Source organism: Filicampus tigris, chromosome 1 (assembly GCF_054856515.1).
Source record: "Filicampus tigris isolate MCC_2025a chromosome 1, RoL_Ftig_1.0, whole genome shotgun sequence".
Lineage (NCBI taxonomy): Eukaryota > Metazoa > Chordata > Actinopteri > Syngnathiformes > Syngnathidae > Filicampus > Filicampus tigris.
In genome coordinates, this window is record NC_141217.1 from 24,857,988 (window position 1) to 24,883,624 (window position 25,637).

Here is a 25,637-nt window from a genome sequence, read left to right on the forward strand (position 1 = left end):
ACGAAAGCTTGCTAGCTTAAAGCTAACACACAGTGCAGAACGCCATAGATGCTAACAAATGGGATGTTGCGGTGTGTGTTGAATTGTTTACTTCTAATTATGTTGTAATTATGTATTTTTTGTAAAGCACAATAACGTAGAATGCTATTTTTCTTACGAGGGAAACCATGTTACAGTGGTACCTCCACTCTTAATATGAAATTTTCAAGTTACGAAACGCCTCAACAGGATAATATTGCCTCTTGTTACGAAAGAAATTTCAGGATGCGAAAGGTAAGAATACAATATGGGCTGCTACTCGCAGCTCCAGAGTTTCCTGAACGCAACATACTCATACCTTCTCTGCCAGTGGCTAGCCTAGCATCTTCCTGGCATGAAAAGAAAAAAAGGAGAACATCTTTTTTTGTCCATACAAACAAAGCAAGAGATAATAGAAAAGTATGAAAAAGGGATGCGTTTGGTTGATCTCACCAAAGAATATGACCGTAATGTATCGACAGTCGCCACGTGATTAAATCAGTTCGTTTAGAAAACGCCAGGCAAAAAACACTTCTGAGACAGAACATGAACCAAAAAGGGCAAGAAGTGATGAGGGCAGCAATTAAAAGGTAAATCATTTTTATTCTTTATTCTTTGTTTTGTTTTTTTTACATTATGCACAACTCTCATTTGTGCAATAGTCTAATTATAACATGTATTTGTTACATGTTTTGATACATTTATGTCTGAATATTGGGGGGCTTGAAATGGATTAGGGCATTTACATGGAAAACGCGGCTCTACTTTTAATTTTCTACTTAAGAACTTTCTTCCAGAACCAATTAATCTCGTAAGTAGAGGTACCACTGTACAAAAAGTTGGGTTACTTTTTTTGTGAGGACTTGAATGGAATAAAAGTATTTCAATTCATTTAAACGGGGAAATATGATTTGAGATATTAGCGTGAGAGCAAGCATGGGGAATGAGGAAGAAAAACACTAATGATTCCACAGTGGAGAAATTCCCCGTTTACAGCAGAAAACAATAACATGCTATTCCATTTTATATAATATGAAAAGAACAAGTAAAAACAAATAAAACCTTTAGAAATATAATCAAGTTGGGGGGGGGAAGAACTTTTTAAAGAGGCATCTCTGTTCTCATGTCTGTTTCTGTCAACATCCACTGCATGATTTAGTCATTTGTGTGTGTTGTGTGTATCAGGTCAGTACTGGCAGAGTGTGAAGGCATACAGTGGCTCCGTGGGTCTGTCCTACCTGGCCGCTCAGAGACGGGACTGCGAGGAAACGGACGCTGTCAACGCTCTGGCCTCGCTCTCTGTGGGAGTTCTTTCCAGCAAGAGGTACTGGGCTCACAACTCCTCAACACCTCACAGCCAATTTTCACGCACTACAACTACACCACACACTTGACTCCTTTGGGATGGAACTAACATGGTAAGAAAAAAAAAAAAAAAAAATAGATACCCTGATACACATGACGCACACTGATACACAAAATGCTTTCAGTTGCATAACTTTTTAACCGCCCGATGTAAGCGTGGATTAGAGCATAGTTGCATGCAACAATGACTTGGCCCGTCACCGAAGCACATCAAGCCATCGCTCTGACATTAATGCAAACATGATGCAATGAGCAGATACCAGCTTACCTTACCGTCAACCATTCTAGTACGAGCAAGGCTAGTTTGTCTCATTACCTGGCTGAAGGTGGAGGCCACATTTGGTTGGTTCCGATAGTGAAGTTTTACGGTTGAAAGAGAGTTACGACAATGGCTGAGGCAGCAGCTTGTGTGTCTTCTTGAAGTCAAACACATTGCTTTGCTAGCATTGTTTCAAATGGATGTATTCCTCTTCATTTATTTTTTACCTTCAGCGGCAAGAGCACTTAGGACACCGACAGAATTTACGAGGGACATCATTGGTCGTTTGAGTTCACCTGCTTTGTCTATTCGTCACATACTTCATTCAAATGTGATCGATTTTTTTTAATTTTTTTTTGTAATTGATTTTATTTCAATAAAAAAATGGATTCCTACTGCTATTGTTTACACATTTAGAGAACAAACAGGCCTTCCTTCTTTGTCTTCCTTTGACGGTGGTAACTGCTTGTATTGTGTAAAGGTGCACACGGTTCTACACATACGATAAACCTGGTGTATGTGAGATAGAGGAAAATGCTAATAGTCTCTATAATATCCTAGTTGAAGTTTGTAGTGTGGGGGGCTGGTGGGAAGTTTAAAAAAGTTATTCCTACTCAGGTTTTCAGTTCGAGTGAATTTGTGTTTTGTTAAGTTTTCAGCGGTATTTTGCCTTACAAGTGCATCAACATAATAGTTATCCGAGTTACAAGCTGTTGCTTAGTCCAAAGGTTTTTTTAAAGTGCGGTATGAGTACCACTAGTGGTACATGGGCTCCCTCTAGTGGTAGGCAAAAGAATCACTGCATTAAATGTTCAAACTGTGTATTGTCTAACCAAATAGTTTGTACTTTTTAAAAAATCCAGTTAAGTACAGTTCATTTGTATTTAACTTTTCTCGAAAATACATTCTGTGTGCATTTGATGCTTTGCGTTTATTTAGTTAACTTTTATTGGCAATACATTTTAAATTGAATCCTTTTATAGGAGCCAAAATAGGTAGAATAGATGTGAGCATGCCTCAGATACATCACCACTAGAAGGCGGCAGAGAACGACATATCCGTCCAGTATCACACGTCTCACTCACAGTTTGCAATACGGGTGAATTGAGCTACAAGATCAGTCACAGCACATATTAAACTCAAGCACAAATTAAACTCAAGTTACCACTTTGTTTTATTTCGACCATAAAAATACACAATTACCAAACAAAATTCAATGCTGCTTGAAATTAATCCACAATATGAAGAATTTTGGCCTTAACTGTAAAACATGTAGCAATGTGACAATTTCCCAGAAATGACAAAATACAAAGTCTGGTTGGAATAGCCACTTCAACACACCAAGAATGTTGAAACTCGGATGAAGAAAAAATTGCCCTTTTTGGGAACGCCTGTAGAAGATCCGGTTAAAAAAATGCCATGAAATTATAGTAAAACAGCATGTTTTATAGTATGATTATTTCTCAGCATATCTCCCGAACCCTTTCATTTGGTCTGGGAAACCATTCTCTGATTTGCTGACAAGTGTCAGTTAAAACCTTTCAACCAATAAGATCGCACGGGCTGAAACTCGACGTGTCAAATTGCAGTGATGTTTCAAAAAGTGTCACTTACCCTACAAGACTCAACTTAAAGTGGAAGTCAACCCAAAAGTATTTTTTTCAAGAATATGTTCCCAGCAGGCCCACTAGTTGAAACGCGACATTCTGATTCATTTTGCATTTGTGGAATATAAGTTAAGCAGCAAAAGACACTCGTTTTTAGCCAAACCAAGCCAAACCTCACAAAACAAGGTGCAGGAGTGACAATATGCGTCACATGCTCTCTCAACCAGCTCCAGCGATTCCAGGAAAAAATAATCGAGTTTTATCCTTTTTTTTTTTTTTTTTTTTGATGTATGAATCATGCATTATTCAGTGAGAAACCTCTGTACAGGCCACATAAATACATCAAGTGAAAACGGATTTTCCAAGGATGAATAATCCTCTTTTGGATCAGCACCACATTTAACACTTTTACAGATACCCAACTCCTTGTCGTGAAAAATCATGGACGATTCACTGATACATTTAAGACGCTGTAAAAAAAAAAATGGATCTGGAAGTAGGGAAAAATCCTGGATTCGCACCTTTGCATCTCTCCCAGCATCTTGGCTCTTTCCTTTGCTCTTGCTTCACATACCCCACAAAGTAATGGGAAACACCTCCTCGGCAGGGCTCGTCGGTCAGATTTTAAAGGGGGGCGGGTGGACAAAAGAGGCTGACCACCAGTTTTCTGTCTTTCTCACAGCCTTCCAGATGAGCCAATGGAACATGACAGTGACTCCATGTGACCAATGGCCTCCCTCAACTCACCTTCAGGAACTAGGCTGGCCCCACTTGTAGCACTGGATCTCCAGCACTGCTCACGAGCATGACTTTGGGCGGCGGGGGCAACCAAGTATCAGCCCAACCGGCCACCTATCCATCCATCCATCCATCCATCCATTCATCCATCTTGCCTTCTGGCCACACAGACACACATGTGGTAAAAGCACCTCAACGCTGAGAGCCAGTCAGCGGCAACCTTGTGAAACCTCACCAAAGAGCAATACAAGATGTTTTCTGAACTTGACTGACAACGAATTGTGCCTTTTGTGCAGCACAACAGCTCTGTGAACACACACGTACACAACTTTCAAGCTTCTCCTTCAAGCACTATGTTGCAGATGCTGTCTTTCTTGCCTCAAGTTTGCCTTTATGTTCAGACCAAGGACTGCATCCATCGGAGGACTTTGGATTGCTCCCACTCCAGCTTCGTGCCACTTTAACGCCCCAAATCCTTTTGTCGAGCACACGGCAACAGCATCAAATGACTTACATCCGGTCATTGCATGCGCACGTGTGTATACATGCTTATATAAGAATGACTATGGAACATTTTTGAATTTGTTTGACTTTTAATAATGTCCTGACTGCAGTTTAACCACTATCAGATAATGAAGATACAACTGCAATTTTGTTGAAAGGGCACAAGTCCTTGTGTTTTGATTGCACTGTTCATTCCTTAATGTGAAGTGTAAGAAATTCCAAAGCCTGGGTAAAAGCAATGCTCCAACTCTCTTAAAAGATGTTTTCAAATGCAATTTGCATTTATTCTTAACTTGCAATGTCTTATGACCTCCCAATATCACCTATGGACCCAATTACTGTCGAACTTATTATTCCATGAAGTAAACCAGCGTTTGCTTTGACGGATGTAGCATTAGCATTGAATAGCGTTTCTCATTCCACTGTGCCACCTGAGCGGACCATTCATATAAGTAAGGATCATCTTATACTTGAATACGTCACCCTAGTCGAACTGCGTGGAAATGTTTTCATATAAAATTGAGTCATGACGCCGTGCGTCGTCGTCAAAGTGTGTTATTCAAATGTCGGAGCAACTCTGTCCACTCATTCATGTAAACGGGTTATTCAGAATATTTCAGAAATCGGAATTTAGACCTTAAACCGGATATTGACCGAATGTAAACGTAGTCACTATGATGCTGGGGACAAAAGAGAAGAGGCATGGACGTCGTAAAGTCGAAAGCATCGTATGTCGCGTGCGTCGTAATTCGAGGACTTCCCGTAGTATTGTGTACAAAAAGCAATGCACTGTATAAATTGGACTTGTTTCTTTTAATGCATGTTTTGAAAATCTATGTCCTAATCCTGTAACGAGCGTAACCACTCTAGCCATCATTATTATGGCAAAATGTAGTCTTTTGTAGAGAATGGCGTCTTTGGTGCAAAATACAGCTTAGAGAGAAAGTACATTGGAAAACCCTTGGTAATATTCTTTTTCCTTCATGGAATTGTAAGTCACTTAAAAACTTGAAAAAAATATGTACATTGTACATATTTTTTCATTTATTTACATATTTATTCATTGCCAAGGTATTGGATCAGGACTGTAGCGGCAGATCCTCAAAATCAGGTGACTCAGACTGGTGCAAAAAAAATAAGATCGTGACGTCCCTATTATGTGTGTGTGTGTGTGTATGTATGTGTATATGTAATTTTCCATATTTCATGATGGACACATCTCCCACGTAGCATTGTAGACGATTCATAACGGATTTCTGTCCACATTTGGTAGAGGCCTAATTCCGATTCATAGGTATCCAATTCCATGGATTTTTCGAAGCATTGTCACTTAAATTATGCAGTGTAAATCCGGCCCAAGTCAGGGTTGGGAGCCTTTTTCCTACCAGGGCTCATTTCAGTCCTCTAAATTGATGAAAAAACATAATGCAATGATGAAATATGTGTTTATTAGTCTATGGTTTATTATGAGCATTTGTTGGTTCATCTGAGGTTTTTGTTTTTACAATTCCACGGTGGGATAAAATGCTCTCACGGGCCATAAGTTCCCCACCCCCCTGCTTTAAACCAATGACTGTTGTTTGTGTGGCTCTTCCACAGCATGTGGTGTCCATGAAGTAAACGTGTGCGTGCGTGTGCGTGTACTGTAATTGCAGTGCTGTCGTGTGATCTGTTATCATAAAAATCCCAGAGGATGTTTGTTGTCTTATGCAGTGGCTAAAATAGCCTCCCCTCTTCTTACTGCCTCTTTTGCTGATGTCACGTGTACTCTTCTTTTAAGAAATACACTGTAAATAGAATATTCCAAGACCAAAATACACATCAGCTACGTGCCTTGTTGCATTCAGTAGGTATATGCGTATTGGTAACTCATAACTAACTGGACTTGCAGTAATACTGTTGAATTGGATTTTATGATATTCTTTCCTAATGACCTATACTGTTTGTGTTGTATTGTCATCCAATTTCTTACCATATGTATGTATAGAAAGATTTTCTATTTTGTACTTTTGTCTTTTCCTCCTGATTAAAAAGAAATACTTTTTGAAAACAAATATCTTGGGGGGTTTTTTCCCACTGAATATAAAGCTGCATAAAACAATGCTCGACTCATTTGAAACGCAAACCTAAAGTTGCATAAATGTCTTTTGTCTTGTTGGATTATGTTCTGTTATTTATGCAAAATTACGTATTAGCTAGTTACTATGTGTCCGATAGTTTCAGTCTAAAGGAAACAAGTCGGTCAATTCTTGTTGTTTTAGTTTAGTGGGAGAAAGCCAAAGAAAACCCACAAGCACAGGGACAAGGTGCAAACCCCGCACGGGAAAGCCGGAGCCAAGATTCAAACCCAAATTTCATAACTGTGAAGCGACATGCTAGTACTCTGTGAGAACGAATCAGAGGTTGATTGTTTTTACCTTAGGAAGTGAGCATTTGATAAACCATTCAAATATATCAATTCTGCTTACTTAGTTTGACCATATAGAGTCTGAAAACCGGAGTGCCTGTGTGTCTTTTAAGTCTCCAAACAGGCTGTAAATACCCCCAGCGACTTTAATTGTGCATTAAAGCGCGTTCTTTTGGCAGTATTAAATGTTCCTCACTGACCAGGCGAAGGAAGGCGTGCAGACCTCGTGAAACGAAAAGGGGGAGACTGTGAGACAGCGTTTAACAAGAGGCTGGAGACAAAGAGGGTGGGGTGCATGGATTAATGCTAGTTGCAACATCATCACCACTGTAACAAAATAAGCCATGAAAATGTTGAAATGAACTTTATTGTCAGGACCCTTGGATTTTGAATGACGTAGTTTGTGCTGATGTGTCGATGTTAGGCAAAATGCCTCTTCAAAACAGACGAAACAGATCCTGTATGTAGCTGCACATTCTCCAGTTCTTTACAGGTCCATGTTCTCAATAATAAGTAGACAGTCCCCTCGTCCTTGATATTGCCAATCCAAAGTCCACATGTTAGGAATAGTAGAAATGGTGCTGTGCAACAAAATCCCTTTTCTGAGCAGCTGGAACGACAGAAAGGCAAACAGGTTATGCTTTAAACACCTCTCTTCCTTAAACAGTAGGCACATTTCTCATTAAAATGTCAACATTCACAGAGAAAACACCGCAGTGTATTTGCAATTTCTGAAATTTCAGAGAGACATAAAAAAAATTCATCAGAAATAAAAACATTTTCTCTGTAACGATTTAATATATACAATTAATGCTAGTTTAAATGTCAAACCATAAAGCAGCCGTGACACATGAGAATCACCAACAGTATTTGCGCTGTGTATTTAAGAAACAAATCTGTCCGTGAATAAAAATATTTGTTTTAACTCCTGGGCTCCCCTACAGGTGTAAAGTGAAAACGCATAGACATCGGCAAAACGTTTTAAAATTTTGAAAATCAGCAAATTAGGATATTGTTGTGGATGTGACGACACTCTAGATAGTGGTAAAGATGCTTTCTTTAAAGTGGCGTGGTCAATAAATGTTCAAATCTTTTTAACGCTTTGTACAACATAAACATTGTACGCGTCTTGGCTAGTCCACCACAAAGAAAACTGATCAGCGGTCAAGACCCAGCAGTTCTTAAAATGGGCCATTTGTTGCTTTTGTACATCTTTGTATGAATTGATTAAGAAAATCGACATTGGTGCATATAGGGTTGTATATTGAGGAAAAGGGAAGGTGGGGGTTAACACCTATGCATGTGTGCTACATAAATCAGCTCTCACCTCCTCCGTCAGTCCCGTTGGTCTATAGGAGCCCAGTGGGAGAGCCCCCGCATGGGCCTTCTCCTTTGATGGCACCACATATGATTCATCGCTTTTTTCCTAAAGCCGTTTGTTTTCATTAGTCCTCGTCGACAGCTTGCCGCGACTCTATCGCACTCTTTTTTTTGTGCAACGCAAGCGCATTTAGGGCCAAACGAGGGGAAAGAATTTGTGAGCAGTTGCAAGGGTTTCTTTGGCACGAGAATAAACGAAGGAGGTCGGTTTGAGCGGAGACTGAAGACTGGCAGGCAGCAACGGGCGCTTTTTCCACTCTCGCTGATAATGATCAAAAAGGACGTGAATTCGAGCCTTCGCGCTGACGTTTGTTGGATGCGTTTGCCGGTCTGACTGCCGGGCGACCAATCCAGGCTTTAGCCCAGGTCAGCTGGGACCCTGAACATGAAGAAGTTTTCAGAAAATGTAAGGATGCATACCTACGTCGATGGTGGTGATTGTTGTGGTGCTCACGATGATGCTGAGGAGACATCATTTAGGAGGTGTCCTTGTTTAAAAAGTGGTCAAATTGTCAGAAAGATTTGGAATTTAGCATCGTTGTTTCAAGGCAAAACAACAACAAAATTCCCCGGAAGACGACTCAGACTTAAAAATGAACAAACGAGTATTTAGGCTTGAAAACCAGATGTTTCAAGGAAATTTTCTCATTAAGAGTCAGTTTTGCCTCACCAGTGAGCCAAACCGATGATGTAACCTGAGACTTGTGAGTCAAATGGGTGACCCATTTGAAATCAAGTGAGAACATTGTTTTGTCAAAAACGAGGCTAGTGACTGGCAGACATGGTAGACCAGGCCCCCTCCATCCTCCAAACAGAGAAGGCGTAGCTCAGTCTCTCGTGGGCCAGGTAGTTACAGCCGCTCAGCTTTGAATCCATCTCGTCGCTCTGAAGAACCTGGTACAGGAAGTCGATGTAGCGCGACGCCAGTTTGAGGGTCTGAATCTTGCTCAATTTGTCCGAAGGGAGCGTTGGGATTATTTTACGTAACGAGGCGAAAGCTTCGTTCAGGGACTGCGTCCGCTGGCGCTCTCGGATGTTGGCGATCACGCGCTGGCCATGCGGGTCCTCGAGGGGCGATAACCCTCCAGGACTTGGACCTGGAATCGGAGAAAGGGATGGCCCCGACGAAGAAGGCAAATGTTGTGGACTCCTTTTGAGTTTTTTCAGTCCAGTCCGAGTATCGATCCGGACATCTTCGCCGGGCTTCTCGTCGATGGATGTGACCGTGGTGGCGTCGTCCGCCTCCGGTGAGCCTGTGTGGCGTTTCCGCCTGCGGAATCCAGGTGTTGCCACAAGGACAGGACAGGCGTTTGAGGGTGGTTTCCCGATGTTCTCCTCACTGGAAACCACCGCTCCCACCGGGTGATCCGCGCCGGTCTGCTCCTCGTCTCTCATACTAGAGTAACGCTTCCTTCTTTGGGGGTTTTCTTTCAAGTCCTCTTGTTTCGTCTCTTCGTCGGGAACTGTTTCGTCGTCTTCCTCCTCACAAAGGGTGAAAACTCAGCGTTCAACTATGCTTTACCACCATGCTTCTTCATCCACACTACTGCAAGGCAGCCAGTAATCACCACATTGGTCGTCATGTCCCGCTGCTCCTCGAGCTGTATGTGATCCAACAGAAACTTGAATCTGACTTTTACAAAAGGGAGGGGACCTCGAAGCGTTCGGCAGTCCGCCCATCTGAATCACTGATTGGTGTGCAGGTCTATTTTTTTTTTTTTTTTTTTTTTCAAAGCTAACTACAACAGGAACCCTAAACTTTGGGGCACTTTGATCAAAGGAATAAGGTGTCTCGTACAGCCAACCAAATCAAACCTCAATGACGTTTGCTCCTCGCCATGGAAGCTTACCAAGTATATTGGTTCCAGATTTCCCTCCTAAACATGTCCTTGTCCCACCAACCCCCCACTCGCCCTCCCCACATACTTGCTTGTTGCTGCTCCCCCCCCTCCCCTGCCTCAACACTGCATCGTTCATTCTATTCTTCTATTAACTATACCCGCATATGATGTTTTTAACATGTAACATTCCAGGGGGATGGAGTAACGCTGTTTAATAAGTCTTGAGCGTCCTGGTAGAAGAAACAAGGAAAACACAATGGCGTGTTTTATTCTAGTTGGCTTTCGTTTCTAATCATAGGCCAAGAGGGAGGAAGGAGTTGGCGTTCGCTCAGCACCGCACCACCGAGGTCCAATCAGACACTTAAGAAAAGAAAGAGCCGAGCGGAACGAAAAGAAAGACCTGCAGGACATTATGTTGCTTTCATCCAAAACCAGCCTCGGAAACTCGTCCAACGTGGACTTTGCTGTCCAAAACTCCACCTGACGCACATACGCGAGAGAAAAGTCTGTGATTTTATTTTTTGCTCGTCATCACCAGAAAAGATGCTTTCCCCACAATGACAACTGTTTGGTTTTGGATGTGCAGGCTTCTCATGACTAAGTGGAAAAACTCCTATCGAAGGTCCCTCCTCGGTGTGACTCAACCCAAAGATGGCGCAAGTCCACCACAAGAGAAGAAAACACTTTTGTCAGATGACACGCAAATGGCTTTTTGTGTATAAGGAAATTGTCTTCAACCTAACTCTAATATGAAACATAAGCATTTTGCATCTAAATACAAAAGAGTGTATTTTTCAAACAGAACTATTCAGGAACTGGCCACGGGCCACCATGAGAAATCGTTTGCGGAATTTTTGATCAGGCAGCCACAACTCTTCACCAGTCCTTTCCAAACACACGGAGAATAGTCCTGACTCCTGCTCCGTGGACAGAGTTTAAAAGCTATACATTTACAAGTCAGATTTATTAGCTATGTTGAAACTACAACACCAACAACAATTATCATGTTCAGTGGTTACACACTGACCAACCAAAAGCATTGGAACAGTCAGGCCAATTTTATTTCTGAGGTGACTGAAAACATTTGGTTTTGACATCAAAAGATAAGCATGGGACTATTGAGTTTAACACCATTTCAGCTTTACTTTTCAACTATTTACATTTGGATCAAATACTGTGGACTGCTTCGAAAGCCCTGCTGGATTTGTAACTTTGCTTACTCACAGAGAAATGGACACTTTTAGTTTTGTATGACCACCTAATTGGCACGATAGCTGACTGGATAGCGCATCTGCTTCACAATTCAGAAATTGTGGTGTTAAAACCAGCTAGTGAGCTGGGATAAAATGGATGGATGTTTATTGACCATGGTAATAGAATATCAAAAAAAACAAAAAAAAAACAGCCAAGCCAGATAGATGGAAAATGGACAATGGGATGGGATAGAAACACATTTTTTTGTTGAAATAGATGCGAGAGGTCCATCACAATGCTATGCTTGTTCATGATGTTGTATGGGAAGAAATTTACTATAATACCGTTAATAAGTATAGTCCAGCCATTCAATCCCAGGAATTTATTCATATTTTTTTTCAAATTTTTTCAAACGTTAGGGTAAAAGAGGGTCTGAAAATGTCTGGCAGTGAATGAGTTAATGAATATTTTATTCTCCTCTTCAGAGAGTGCTCAGGAGGTTTTGAGTGCAGATTTACTGTTTGGCCACATGGGAGCACAGAACTGCCAGTGCAGGGTTATCTGCTTTTAGATTTATTTACTGCACTGTAGTTTGTCATCATTTATAAGTTGGCAATACCTGACCTCACGTTTTAAGGGAAAGTTAGAGATTCGACATAGCCTTTTAGTTGTACGTAAACAAGTTGTGCCTTGTCATTGGCCAGCGTGTAGATTTCAGAAAGAAAGACATCGAGGCTAAGTTGTGTTTTCTCCAACTGGTCTAAAATGCTGCCGTTTGCCTGTTTTAACTTCACTGCACTTTGCTCCTTGTGAAATTTACAACTCAATTTAAAATCATTGATGCCCCTCCTGTGTGCCGCCCAGTGGAAATAGTCTGCACATGCATGGAAACAATTAGAGAAACCATTTGCAGTTCACCATTCACAAACTCGCCATTCTCTAAAAACCCAACTGTATATGTAGTTTGTACTCTTTCTATAACACTCTAAGATCCCACAAGATGGTGCCAAAGCCCTGGCTAATTAGAACATCAAGTCAATCAAGGAAGCGTGTTGAACAATACATTTCAACTGGGGGATTTCACATCTTTGTATGACAGGGAGGAACTAAGTTTAGCCTGGGTTGTTAGTGGAAGTCATTGTTACGGTTTCCAATTGCTTGGAATCACGGGCAACAAAAAGATTTGGTTCCAGTGCTGAAACAGCTGGAATACACAGGTAATCTGGTGAAGGAGTGAAGACACAAACCACTCACATCCAGAATTTCCTCCGAGGGGAGGAGGGAGTGAGTACCCTCATCTTCACTGGCTCTTTCATGCTCCACATGGATGCCGCCCAAAATGGCCTGGGAGTAGTTTTTCACCATAACAAGTACAGAAAAATGTGGTTCATTTGGATGTGGCTCGTGCACTTTAACCCCCGCAGAACAAAATGATCACTTGCACAGCGGGAAGCTTGAGTTTCTGACTTTGAAATGGGTTTGTGACAAATTCTGAGAGCTTTTGTAAGCTTAAGAAGCTTTTGTGAGCTTTTGACACACTGAATGTTACAGTCCACATGGACAATAATTACTTGATGTACATGTGAAGCTCAATGCGGTAGACCAGGGATGAGCAACTTAATGCTGTAGGGGGCTACAATTTTTCAGCAGCGCGACTCGGGGGCCACGCATTTCTTAACCCAGATGTATGACAAAAATGAATATTTACTTCATTGTTCTTTGTCAATTAGTATGAATAGACTCCAAGGGAGGTCCATATGACCAAACAAAATATGGCCTTGCCTGACTGATATTCAATTAAACCGCTTCCCTTATTCAACGCCGGGTGACACATAAATGAAAATGGCATATTATTCAATATATATATTCCTATATGCTGTAAATTAGTGTGGGCAAATGTAAAGTCAGTGCACCAAATAGTCATCATGCATTGAAACATCCACATTACGGGAATTGCTTTTCTTTCCCTCCTTGCTGAGCAGTGTTACTTTTTTTAATGGAATATAGTTTCCTATCTCTAGAGGTGGTATTAGCGCCTCCAATTCCAAGGGGAAGTAATTGACATTTTGGGGCTATGTTGATGCCTTTTGGTTGTTATGTTTTGATCATTGATGTAGTGTACTCAGACTTAACTGAACTCATTCAGATCAACTTTCACACCTTTTAAGTTCCTGAGACATCAACTCAGAACTCAAATTTAGATTAAGATCACGTTGAACCTGCTTGCTAGAATCCTCCCCTCCGCCTTGCCAGGTTCTACCAGCCAAGCAATTTTGGTGTCATCACACTCTGACATAATCTCTCCATCCAATGAATCTTCACAATCTGCCTCTATCCGTACAAAAACACCCCAACACAAACAAAGGAGGATGCTTGACTAAACTGAATTGAATTCTAAAGATGTTATCACATACACAGTTATATAAGCGCAATGCATAGTGAAATGCTTTGGCCCTTGTCCAGCCGAGACAAGTGTTAGCAAGTAATGCAAGTCAAGTTCATGTCATTTTTTTCAGTTAGTTTGTTTTTTTCCTTCTTTCATATAAATGATGGTGAAACATACTGGTTTGAATGTGGTAACTTTATGTTTGACTATACTTAATTGTATTCTCGGGGTTTGATTGGCTAATTGTTTCTGAAGCTGCCTAGGGTAGGCAACATTTGTCATTTTTGGTCAGGACTGGTTAAATGAAATGAAAATCCAAGGATCCAAAGGTTTTATTTGTACTCTGACAAAATGTATTTGATTGTAGGGTAAACGGGAATCCAAAACTAGAAAATCAACATTCTGTCTCTGATCGCTTCTCTTGACAGTGATCAAGACGCTTGGCTCAGCTTTGTATGTTGTGTAACATTTGCTACTCCACAGCTTTTTAGATTTCAGTATTACAGAGCTGGGCATTCCGCCTATATGAGCGACCGGTCCTTCCATCCCCCTATGACAGACGCCCATTTTGTAGGCGATACACGAAAGACAGGAACCTTAAAAAAGCATAGTAAGGCACAGCGAACGTATAGTTAATAAATTGTAAAATGCAAGTGAATCAAAAGTAAGACTGACTTGATTGGCAGTTTTCCAAGAGGACGTGGCCTGTTCCTTCATCAACATGCCAGCTCTCTACCTTTATATATTTATTTTTTACGATGTTTACAATTTCTTGCAGCCAGTCGGGAATTGTAAACAAAGTCATGCCAGCTCATGCATAGAGCGTTGGGTCCGGTGTGCTTATGCCCCCCTCCCGTTTTCCCCCAATTGTGTCACGGGTTGAAATACCACTCTCTACCTTTATATTTTTATTTTTTACTGTTTACAATTTTTTGCAGCCAGTCGGGAGTTGTAAACGAGACGTTTTGTTTCAAGTGTTTATTGCAGGATTGAACAGTTCCGATGTTGCTTGTGACGAATCTGCAGACAGGAAAAACAAAATGACTGGACTGGCATTGCCCGAACGGCCACAGCTGGAATCGGGAAGCAGTTAATGTGGAAGCCAGCTGAACTGTAACACAAACTGGCCCATTTACGTGCCCTATTCTTATCTTTTGGCCACTCAAACAACCGTTGGCCTGAATGTGAACAATGCATCGCCACACAGCGCTGAGGCATTTCGCCCAAAAACACGATAAGAATGGCAAAGAACAGCAAACGTAAACAATGCAGTACAATGGCTGACTGGCGACTCGATCACTTCTAGTGACGTCACTCGCCAAAGATTACAGGAGATTGCCAAACATTTGCATTTTCGTTGTTAACCGCATTGCTATATGGGTCTAATTATGAATCTGGGTGGGTTGCGCCATAAAAACCAACGAAAGTATGCTTAAAATTGTTTTAGCCGTTAGCATTACTCAAAAGATGGTTGGCCAAGTTAACTTCACACTTAATGAATTTCTCTTTTTGATTTTATTTCAAGCCTTTATTTAAAGCGGAAGTCAATCCAAACATATTTTTTTCAAGAATATGTTCCCAGCAAGTCCACTAGTTGAAGCACGGCATTCTGATTAATTTTGCGTTTGTAGAATATAAATCAAGCAGCAAAATGCACTCATTTTTAGCCCTCTCCGGGGGCGGCCATTTTGTCTTTTGTCGACTGAAAATGACATCACAACTGCTCACAACGACCAATCACGGCTGACCTGTTTTCTGAATCTGAGCCGTGATTGGTCGTTGAGAGCAGTTGTGATGTCATTTTCAGTTGACAGAAGACAAAATGGCCGCCGCCAGAAATGGCTAAAAACGGGTGGATTAACTCTTATTCCACAAATGCAATATTTATCAGAATGCCCTGTTTCAAATAGTGGGCTTGCATAGAACATATTCTTGAAAAAAAATGTGTTTGCGTTGACCTCTCTTTAAATCGTGAATGATTGAAATAAAGCAGATAACTGACTTTTAGTTCATTATTAAAGTATTTCTGCATATTGAGTTGTAATTTGTTTTTATGATAGGTCCATGCAGGGCTATGAATTGCTCACAAAACATGTATGTTCAGTTTATAAATGACTCTTTGTGTGAGTTCTATGTAATTGACAGGTGATCAAACCAAAGTGCCCACCATGTCTCGCCCAAAGGCAACTGGATAGGATAGGCTCCAGTTCACCCATGATCAGCTCAGGATGGCAGGTATAGAAAATGGAGCGATGGATGGGAAGATGTGTGGGCAGATGTTCAGAACTTGGTAACAACTGTTTTGGCCAAGCGCAATCCAACACTTCTTCACTGATTATTTTATATTGCAGTTCTAATCCATCCGTCAACTTGTTTGGTGTGCACCAGGGTAAAAATGATCGCTTTCACACTTAACCTAAATAGGCAATCAGAGCAATCAATCAGAGCTCATTTTAACTGAACCAAACCTGATAAGTGGGATCACATCAGACAGGTCAGATATGATTGTCTTGTCCGACAGTTGGGACCCATGTCAAAATGTCCTTGATCTAGCAGTTATTTTCACTACATTATCATCTTAAGCTAACTGATCTCTGTTTTTATTAGTAACATTTTCCACTGAGACCTGCGCTGACAGTGACTGCTGACAGGCTTTCACACAACTCCACAGTGAAAACAAGAAGGTTTTCTTCGTGTTATGTTTACCATCAACATGAGTCAACCGTCACGTGTGATTCAACGGTGTGTACTAAAGCAGGTTCCCACATTTACTGTGTGCCCAATTCTGAGCAACACGTAAACATTTGCTAGTGTTGACCTATAAAAGCATTTGTCGAATATTACATTCTTATGGGAAATAACCTTCTGAATCAGCAACAATCAAAAAGAAAAGCTCACTGCGCAGACCAATCAGCAAAAATCATTTGTGTATGTGATTCATCTTCAAGCTTGAGGCCATTTCAGTGCGCAGAGGTTCCAGAAAGAGTACAATTAGTGTTGAAGGAGCCTTGATGTGTGTTGCATATTTTTACCACAAACAGCCCATGGTGCAGTGAATTTCCTGTAGCTCAGGAAAGGAATGCTGTTCTTCTAGGTGCGCATGTGCATGTGCTGCCTATCAAATGAAAACTGAAGGCAACTGACTTTCTCATTGTCTTGTTGGATTTGCATGCAGCCTTACCTGTATGTCTTAGAACATACAGCTGTTGGGATAGGAAGAGTCCCAGTCATTTTTGAAAAGACCTAAACGGCAACAAAGGATATATCGGCAATATTTTGTAAAAACAAAAAACAGTTCCACTCCCTCCATCATGAGTTTTTCCATGCAAGAGGAACTCAGCTGTCCTATCTGCCTTCAGCTCTTCTCGGACCCTGTGGTTCTCCCCTGTGGCCACAACTACTGTCAGGTTTGCATCTTGCAGACCATCGGCGACACCGATAAGATCGTGCAATGCCCGGAGTGTCGCCTAGAGTTTGAAGGTGTTCAATCCCTGCAGAAGAACTTCAAACTAGGTAGCATCATCAGCGGCTACATAGCATCTATGTCAAAGTGTGACTCTCAACCGGAGATCCAGCAGAAGACGGACAACGTCTACGAGCTCCCTGCCGAGGAGGCATCGCAGACGGGGAAGCAGTGTGACATCCACCATTGTCCCCTTGTGTACTTTTGCTCCACCGACATGACCTTACTGTGTTCCAAGTGTTTCATGGAGGGCTTACACCACAACCATGAACTTCTCACCTTCAGTGTTGCTGAGGGGGAGATGAGGCATGCCCTCGAGGTCCGCAGCAAGGTAGGTCTCTCCTAGATTCGTTTTTGTCACATTGTTAGATTTCTTGATAATTTGGTCCAAAATCCAGAATGCTTTCATTAGTCAAAGTAAAAATCAATGTTTTTTAAAAAAAATATTATTATTATTACCTATTAGACCACCCGGTCATTAACTTTCAATTGTTTGTTTCATCATCGTCGAGCTGCGAAAAGCAGATGTTATCATGTAAAACGTTTTTTCAGTAATTCAAACAAATATACCTTGAGAGGCTTTTTATACTATTTCAATTCAAAAGTTATCTAAAACAATTTGTTTTAGACAGACAAATGTCAGTATACATTTTTGTTTTCAACATTTGTTGAAATGAATTAATAACAAATTTTGGTGGCATAATTTGGCCATGGGGCCTTCCAAAAAAAATGACTCTAAATTGCCTATTGGTGTGAATGTGTGTGTGTCAGTGGTTATTTGCTGTAATTTGTACTCTTTGTTCGTTGCGTTTGACTAACGATCAGTCAAATAAATACATCACATCACATCAATATTCCCTCAAGTAAATATACATTACAAATAGATCACCATAGGCCAATTGAGCAAATAAAATTATTGACTATAAATGTAACAAAAATGTAGTCGTTTTTTAATTACAATACCATGCAATAGCACGAGCAGGATGTTGGAGAGGGACAAATTTGTAAATACTCTTGAATGACGTCAATCAAATTTTATTAAGTTAGAGTGGATTTGGTCGCGGAAAACTGCAGTGTCACTCAGAAATGTTAGTGCTCATTGGTACCTTTCTGGGACAATCACGCTATAAGTATACAATGGAAAGATTATATGTGGGACTAGAGATTTAATTTATGATAGGTTCAATTGTGCTCGTGATTGAGGCCAATCGTTGACCCCATATTTGGAGCAGGAATTAATGCCCAATACTGCCATGTTTTTGTAGAATGTGAATGACAGACACATGGATTAAATGTGTATGTGCAGGTGGTTTCCAACAGGCTAAAGATGACTGACTTCCTGGTAGAGAAGGTAAAGGAGCAGCAGGACCTTTCTGAAGCTGTTGGGGACAAACTGGTGAACAAGGCTGTCACAACGGTGGAAGTCATGGCTAGGCTGGTCGACGGGTAAGCAGACAAAAAAAAAAAAAAACGGAGGTTTTTGTTCAGCCATACACACTTTCATTCAAAGATAAACCATGCAAGCATATTTTGGAAGGTTTTCTTGCCACCGACTCTCAAACCGTCGCACGTTTTTGGCAAATACAGTTTTTGGTTTGTTGTAATAAATCAATGTGTAAAGTGCTCTTTATCCCAAGTTACAGTATTTGTGTGCAGCGGTTTGATGTTATGGTATTTTGTGATATACATGTGTACATTTAAAATCTGGGTCAAGCGCATACAGGTAGATGACATAGACAACCTGTTTTTCAAAGGTTCAGCTCTACAACAACACTGGGGTTGACATTAAGCCATTTTAATGAGCAATGCAAGTAGGATACAAATTTGTAGATGAATTTTTTGCACTGATTCAGTATCTGCCCTTGCTTTTTTTTTTTCGCTATCACATTCATTCATTTTTATGATCATAATAACGTTATAATAATAATGTATTATGTAATACCTTTAGTAATATTTATGAATTAAAGGTTAGGTTCAGCAACAGGTGGAATTTTATTCTGAAACGTCATAACTGTAAATGACAACACATGGTAAAATTCATATTGCCCAGGCTTTTAAAGTTCTGACTTTATAACAAAAAAAAAAGAAAATAACTCCTGATGTGAAAATAACTCCTGATGTGCTAGAGAGATATCCTCATCAAAAGTACGTGTAAGGACATATAAATCCATATGTGATTAAAATGTGCCATTGGCCGGTGTTATTACTACATCTAGAAATTAAAGTTACCAAATAAGGATTCCTTGCTTACGACTGAACCTAAAAATGCATCAAAAAGTACAATGATTACAACACTTTTTGAGACTTGAGTTGCATTTGTTGTTTGGCTATGATGCCATTTCAAAGATGTCACGTCTTAATCAGAACAATTATTTTCACATAGCACGCAAGGATTTTCACTTTGTGTTTTCCCAACTTGAAGAGCAAGACTGTCTGCAGTGTCGTGTAAAGATTAAAATGCGTGCCTTTTAATGTACCAGTCGTTGGAATCATTTGTCGTTTGTCTGCATTTCATTTCACTGATATCGTGTTTTGTTTTTACGACACCTGTCCGCACTGAATACTATATGTGCCTACATCAAAAGAAATGAAACAACAATCCCGTAACTAGTCTTCAACGTAGAGAAAGATCACTACCGAGGCTGAACTTGCAACACCGAAACGAACAAAAATGATTTATTTGTCAGTTGGGATGGAGAGACATTGACAGTTTGTTTATTGATTGAAAAATGCTAATTTCTGTGAATTAAGCGCCTAAAAGGGATATCTTGATGTGACCAAAATTAATGTTCTTCCTTGTTCCATGTGCTAGCTGCTAAAAACAAAACGTGTATTTTTTGGGACTAAAACAGTCATTTAAGTAGGAACAACTTTAAAATATAAATTATTGACATTCATGGCAAAAATGTTAGTAAGCACAACACAGTAAGCACATTGTTTGCTCCAAAACTTTGAGGAAGCAGTGAAGCTATGTTAAATGTGTAATAGCAATTTTACAACAAAAGTGTGAAAAATATGTTTTGATTTTATCAGGTGATTGTTAGCTTCATATCTTTTTTTTGTGAATAGGACTTAAGTCTCACAACAACTCAACTTATTTTCTCAAAAAACGTGAATGCTTTATGATGGCGTTGTGACTTTTTGGGGGGCGGAAATAGGCAACTTTTTTCATTCCTATGGCATTGAGAGGTACACATTTACATTATGTGTAACTGTCGGCAGGGCTCCTTTGAAAAATGTCAACCTTGTAAGAGGTCCCAGGACCCAAAATGTTTGAGGCGTGTTCTTCTTTGGCCCAAGGACCAATTCTCCACAAAAGTTTGTGGGGCTTTGATTGCTAGCTCTTTTAACTTGATAGCTAACGAACTAGCTCATTAACTAAGGCCTCCAGCTCTAACACTTGGCTGATGTGGTAACAATATTGTAAATTTAGGTCACAAGCACAACATTCTATCATTGTGTTCCCTGGCCGGTACTCGATTTCTCTTTATTTCGTTGGTGTGTTCAGGTACCGTGAGAGATTGCAGAAGCTGCTCGAGGAGGAGCAAAGCCAGCGTCGAAACAGCTGCCAGGCGGGCGTGGGTGCGCTGGAGGAGCAACAGAAGTTGCTACTGGATGCCCAACAAAGTGCAACCGAAGCCCTCAACATGACCGAGTCATGCAGCTTCATAAACCAGTATGATAATATATATATATATATATATATATATATTTTTAAATTGTATTACATTGCTAGATTTGCCCAACTTTGATGCAGATAATGTGGGTTCAGTTCCTACTAAGTGACAGTGTGAATGTACAGTATGGTTGTATGAGCCCTATTACTGACTAGCAATTAGCCCTGTGAGGGCAAACTATGCCTGTGTGTGTGGTATCACGGAAGAGAGCAGTGGTCTTTCTTTTTAAAAGAATCCAACACAACACGTCAGTCGGTACTTGACCCGGTTAGGGACGGTTACACGGACGGACAAAAATCTAATTCCGTCCTTGCTTCGTCCGTCCTTTTTAAAAAACTTCTCGTCCTCAGTCCCCAAAATGGGCGTACGTCTGGGACGGACAGACAGACCATTCCCTCCCTGGGATGGAATGCCCATCCCTACATATTAGTGTAAAGACAAATGAAGCACTGTTACAAATAAAACTTAAAAGAAATACAATACAATACCGCCTGATTGGTGTTGTGACCACCGTCACAGTGTCGGACCCCGTCAGGAAGCGTCTGGAGGGCGTTTACGCATGTTGAATCGGAGTCGTGAGTCGTGGCATTTGGTCACTCTGATTGGCTGTTAGCTAGCAAATCAGCGCTCGGAGCACGAACAGGATAAACTGAGCACGCCTTTGCTGCCTTAATCTTCTTACGAGTAAAAGAGCGAGGGTTGACAATGTAAGTACTTCACAATACTGTGTCAAGAACGTGAGGGTTTACTTGGCGCGGGAGTTCATCGTGAACCAAAAATATAGCTGAATGCGTTGTTTACATTTTTATAATCCGCCCTCGGCCAATAGTTTTCCGGATGGATTTTTCTAACCATGAGGAATCGTGACTACCCCCGCCGATGGTATGGAATGGTATTACATCTCCCGCATGCGCAGAAGGTTCTTTAATGGTCAGCATCGCTGTCTGTCGTTGCGGTGTATTTTTCCAGCGTGACGTACCGACAGCCAGCCCGACGCCACAGGGGGTAAGCGTCAGTCACAGTTGGCCAACGTCAGATTGGTCTATCTAGGCTTTTAAAGGGGAAGTCAACCCGTTTGTGGAATAAGCGTTAATCCACCCGTTTCGGTCCATCTCTGTGTACGGCCATTTTGTCACTTCTGTCAAGTGAAAATGACATCACAGTTGCTCAAGTAACGATCAATCACGGCTCACATGTTTACTGAAGCTCAGCCATAATTGGTCGTCATCTGAGCCCTGAGCAACTGTTATGTCATTTTTAGTCGACAGCAAGTGGCAAAATAGCCGCCCCCCTGAGATGGCTAAACATGGGTGAATTTTGCTGCTTAACTCATATTCCACTAAAGCAATATTAATCAGAAAGCCGTGTTTCAACTAGTGGGCCTGCATCGAACATATACTTGTATAGAACATTTTGGGGTTTTTTTCTCTTTAATGCTCACTGAGTTCAAGTCTTGATGATGCTTGCATGACGAACTTATTTTTTGCACAATTTTAGCGGAATACTTTTCTTAAAAATGTTGGTTGGTTGGACATGCTCGAGAGAGGTTCCTATAGAGCAGGGGTCACCAACTCCGGTCCTCGAGGGCACCTGTCCTGCTGGTTTTCCATCTCTCCCTGCTGTAACACACCTGTTAAAATGATCAGGATCGTTATCAGGCTTCCCAAGAGCTTGCTGATGAGCTGATCATTTTAACAGGTGTGCTACAGCAGGGAGAGATGGAAAACCTGCAGGACAGGTGCCCTCGAGGACCGGAGTTGGTGACCCCTGCTATAGAGTGTACGTATATGATGAAACAAGGCAGCGCTAATAAGCATTTATCTACCCTTTTCTTTCTAGGTTTATACTGATAGAAGAGAAGCTAAGGAAGGCTGCCACGGTCACAATTTCCTGCAACATCCCCACAAAGGCTCCACTCAACACCAAGCAACTGCAGGAAGGCCTCAGGACCGAGGCCTTCCGAGCCGAAATAAGCCGCCTTGCCGAGTTCCTTTGCATACTCTTCAATCCTCTGGAGCTCACCTTCAACTCGTGTACGGCGCACCCCAGCTTGCAACTGAGCAATGACCTGCACACGGCCAAGTACAGCGACACCAAGCATCCGTATGTCGAGCACAAGGAGCGCTTTACCAGTGCCCCGCAGGTCATGTGCAACCAGGGCTTTTCCAGTGGCGAGCATGTTTGGGTGGTGGAAGTGGGCCCCAAAAGCATGTGGTCGCTGGGGGTGTGTTACAAGAGCATCCCCCGCCGCGGCGACCACAGTCGACTGGGTCACAACTCGGTGTCCTGGCGGCTCCAGTGGAAAAACGGCAAACTAACAGTGTGCAAGTCTTCGTCCAATGTAGTTCTGCGAGAAATGATCAAGCAGCCCTTGAAGATTGAGGTGGCACTGGACTATGAGGGAGGCACATTGATGTTCCATAACATTAGAGGTCAAAGGGAGCATCTCTACACATTCAAGGTTGCATTCAAAGAGACTGTTTACCCAGCTTTCAGCATCCACTCTAACACGCCAGACTCTTGGATCACACTCCAGTGTGGCTTGTGAACATGTCTGCTTGTGTTTCATAAGCCTTTGTAGAGAATGAATCTGAGTGTCAATTTATTAAAACTGCGCCAAGATCAGGGATGGGCAATGTAAATGCTGGAGGGGGACCGCCATTTTTCATCAGTGCTACTGGTGGGCCACATAGGAACACACACTACCTAATCTTTTTGATTCATGACAAAAATGCTATTTTAAATATGGAAAAAATACGTTCATTTGTGCAAAAATTTTTATATTTCATTTTTGGAAATACATTTTTCAATGCATGTTTAAAAGATCCTCTATCCTAAGCCAACATTGAAGCGTTTGAAGCAAACAACAAACTAACCACACACTGGATTTTATTTTTTTGCCAGTGCAAAAGGGCGGTCTTGCATAAAACAAAAATCCATTCAAGGACGGCACAAAACTGTTGAACAAGAAATCAATATTAAGAATAATTTGTTTTGCATGTTTTATTTTTTCACAAAAATCAACTCACTGAAAATTGCAATACTATTGTGGTATCATGTTTGTCCTACATATCATTCCAAATCCGCAAAAACATTATTAGGCTTACTCAAGTTGTAGTTTAGGGAAGTGTAAGAACCAGTGTAAGCACAACTAAGACATGGCTGCCATCTAGTGGTGTATGGTAGTCAACCCCAGCATATTTGCGGATTCTTTTTCTTCCCAGTATTTTTTTCACGTTCATTTGTCCGTTTTTCCTCCCGTGGGTGACACCCCAACCCCCCGCCACACCTACAGCCTGTTCCCCTGTTTTCCATGGAAAACATATATTTAATGTTCATCAGCATTTTTGAATGTATTGGGTCTGTAATTTTTTTTAAACATTCCCCCCTCCTCCCCTCTTTTTTTGTGTGGCGTTGGGGCTGGGGGATTAATCAATAGGCCGCCAGTTTCCCATCCCTGGCGTGGATAAACAATCCTTGATGTTTGCAGTTTGTATTTACTAGTTTGATTCAATACTCGCATTTCATACTCCAAATAGTGCAGTCACTGTGCACACCAGTGAAGGAAATACAATCTTAATTAATTTACGACTATAATATATGAGCATCACTTAACTGGAGCCATCTAATCAGGTACTAATTTGTTTACAAAGACATTATTCAGTATCGTTAATGACTGTTGTATTGATCAATGTTGTTTGAGACTATTTTATTTACCATTTTCGAAAATATACATTGTTGATTGCTATCTCACAGTAAATCAGTGATATTTTTATTTTCTTGTTTCTTTTACACTGAAGTATGAACGTGAGTTAATTGTGATTTTTATATACAAATAAATTATAACTATATTTGTGTGTTATTATCACAAATTCTAATAGAATTAAGGCATGATAAATCAAGTGTATATAGCCTACTACAAAAATTACATTACATGCAGTAATTAACGCGTAATTAAATGAGTCAGAGATATTTTTGTGGCATTTTCATCCGTTGTAATAAGAGGGTCTTCAGTGACAAAGCTTAGGTTGTCACTATAGTGTAAAATGTATTTTTTAAACTGCATGAAACATTGTACAGATTTAGATTTCGATAAAAAAATACGCACTAATTGGTTGAAATAAAAACATTTCAATGCCACTATTTGTACATTTATTGAATCTTGTTCTGTATATAAAGTTGTAAAGGGGGATGATACTAGCATCTGGCAACCCGATCCCATCTGTCATTGGGCACTGATTATCATACAAAGTTAGAAGGCGTCTACTGTACGAAATAAATAAACTTCATTTAGTCGGTGTGACTTCAGGCGGCATGGGCTCAGGAGAAAGTACGACGAGAAAAGTGTCTTTTGGTGTGGACGACGAGGACAGAGTCAGGATTCTTCGTGGAGTCAAGGTATTGCTAATTCAGCTAGCGTTTGTGGATAAACTATGCTAACTCATGTCGCCACATACTCTCCATAAACCGCGATCATGCTAAAACACCGAATGTGGACTATTTACGTTCGTTCAAACGGACTATTTGTAAAACGAGTGTTCAAGAAGAATGATGTGGGATGGGTGTAGAAGAAGGATGCAAAGACAGGTTGTTAGACTAGCCGCATCTCTACAGAACCGAGAGGCCAAATTTCCCTTCGAATATGCAGCATTTTAAAGTAATGTCTTTCTTGTTGAGATGAGATTATTAATGTCCGGCGGGATTTTTAATTCGTAGTTATTTATGTTCGTCTGATAAATTCGGTGTAGTTTTCCAGCCCAGGAATTCACTAGTATTATGTCTAAAAGGAAAAACATAC

The 25,637-nt window shown here is 40.9% G+C and overlaps 4 protein-coding genes across 15 annotated transcripts in view; 3 read left to right on the forward strand and 1 right to left on the reverse strand.

Annotated features, from left to right (window-relative positions):
- Positions 1-6,545, forward strand: part of hdac7a (histone deacetylase 7a) — an 83,742-nt gene extending 77,197 nt beyond the window's left edge. For all 7 annotated transcript variants that reach the window (XM_086028791.1, XM_086028776.1, XM_086028784.1 and 4 more), the window contains 2 exons: positions 1,204-1,342; positions 3,932-6,545. In XM_086028791.1, coding sequence (XP_085884917.1) covers positions 1,204-1,342; positions 3,932-3,974 — 182 coding nt within the window. In that variant the 3' untranslated portion in view covers positions 3,975-6,545. The remainder of the gene's footprint in view (positions 1-1,203; positions 1,343-3,931) is intronic.
- Positions 6,546-7,247: 702 nt separating this feature from the next.
- LOC147153368 (twist-related protein 2-like) lies at positions 7,248-9,871 on the reverse strand. 2 transcript variants are annotated; one of them, XM_086028895.1, is made up of 2 exons: positions 8,703-9,871; positions 7,248-7,508 (listed from the first exon to the last, which is right to left on the reverse strand). In XM_086028895.1, the coding sequence occupies exon 1, from the start codon at positions 9,671-9,673 to the stop codon at positions 9,044-9,046; it is 630 nt and encodes a 209-aa protein (XP_085885021.1). In that variant the 5' UTR covers positions 9,674-9,871; the 3' UTR covers positions 7,248-7,508; positions 8,703-9,043. The 2 variants fall into 2 exon arrangements, with proteins under 2 accessions (XP_085885021.1, XP_085885011.1); XM_086028885.1 differs by having other exon boundaries at positions 8,699-9,871.
- Positions 9,872-16,720: 6,849 nt separating this feature from the next.
- Positions 16,721-24,979, forward strand: LOC147153369 (E3 ubiquitin-protein ligase TRIM39). Its single transcript, XM_086028827.1, has 4 exons — positions 16,721-17,493; positions 18,469-18,608; positions 20,671-20,838; positions 22,679-24,979. The coding sequence occupies exons 1-4, from the start codon at positions 17,011-17,013 to the stop codon at positions 23,385-23,387; spliced, it is 1,500 nt and encodes a 499-aa protein (XP_085884953.1). The 5' UTR covers positions 16,721-17,010; the 3' UTR covers positions 23,388-24,979.
- An 11-nt stretch (positions 24,980-24,990) lies between these two features.
- chchd6a (coiled-coil-helix-coiled-coil-helix domain containing 6a) overlaps positions 24,991-25,637 on the forward strand; it is a 38,327-nt gene continuing 37,680 nt past the window's right edge. For 2 of the 5 annotated variants that reach the window (XM_086028856.1, XM_086028865.1), the window contains exon 1: positions 25,084-25,237. Coding sequence is in view for 3 of the 5 variants with exons in the window: in XM_086028847.1 (XP_085884973.1) it covers positions 25,154-25,237 (84 nt within the window). In the remaining 2 variants the exon portion in view is untranslated. Of the gene's footprint in view, positions 25,238-25,637 lie in introns of all 5 variants that reach the window. The other 3 variants (XM_086028847.1, XM_086028872.1, XM_086028838.1) reach the window with 3 other exon arrangements.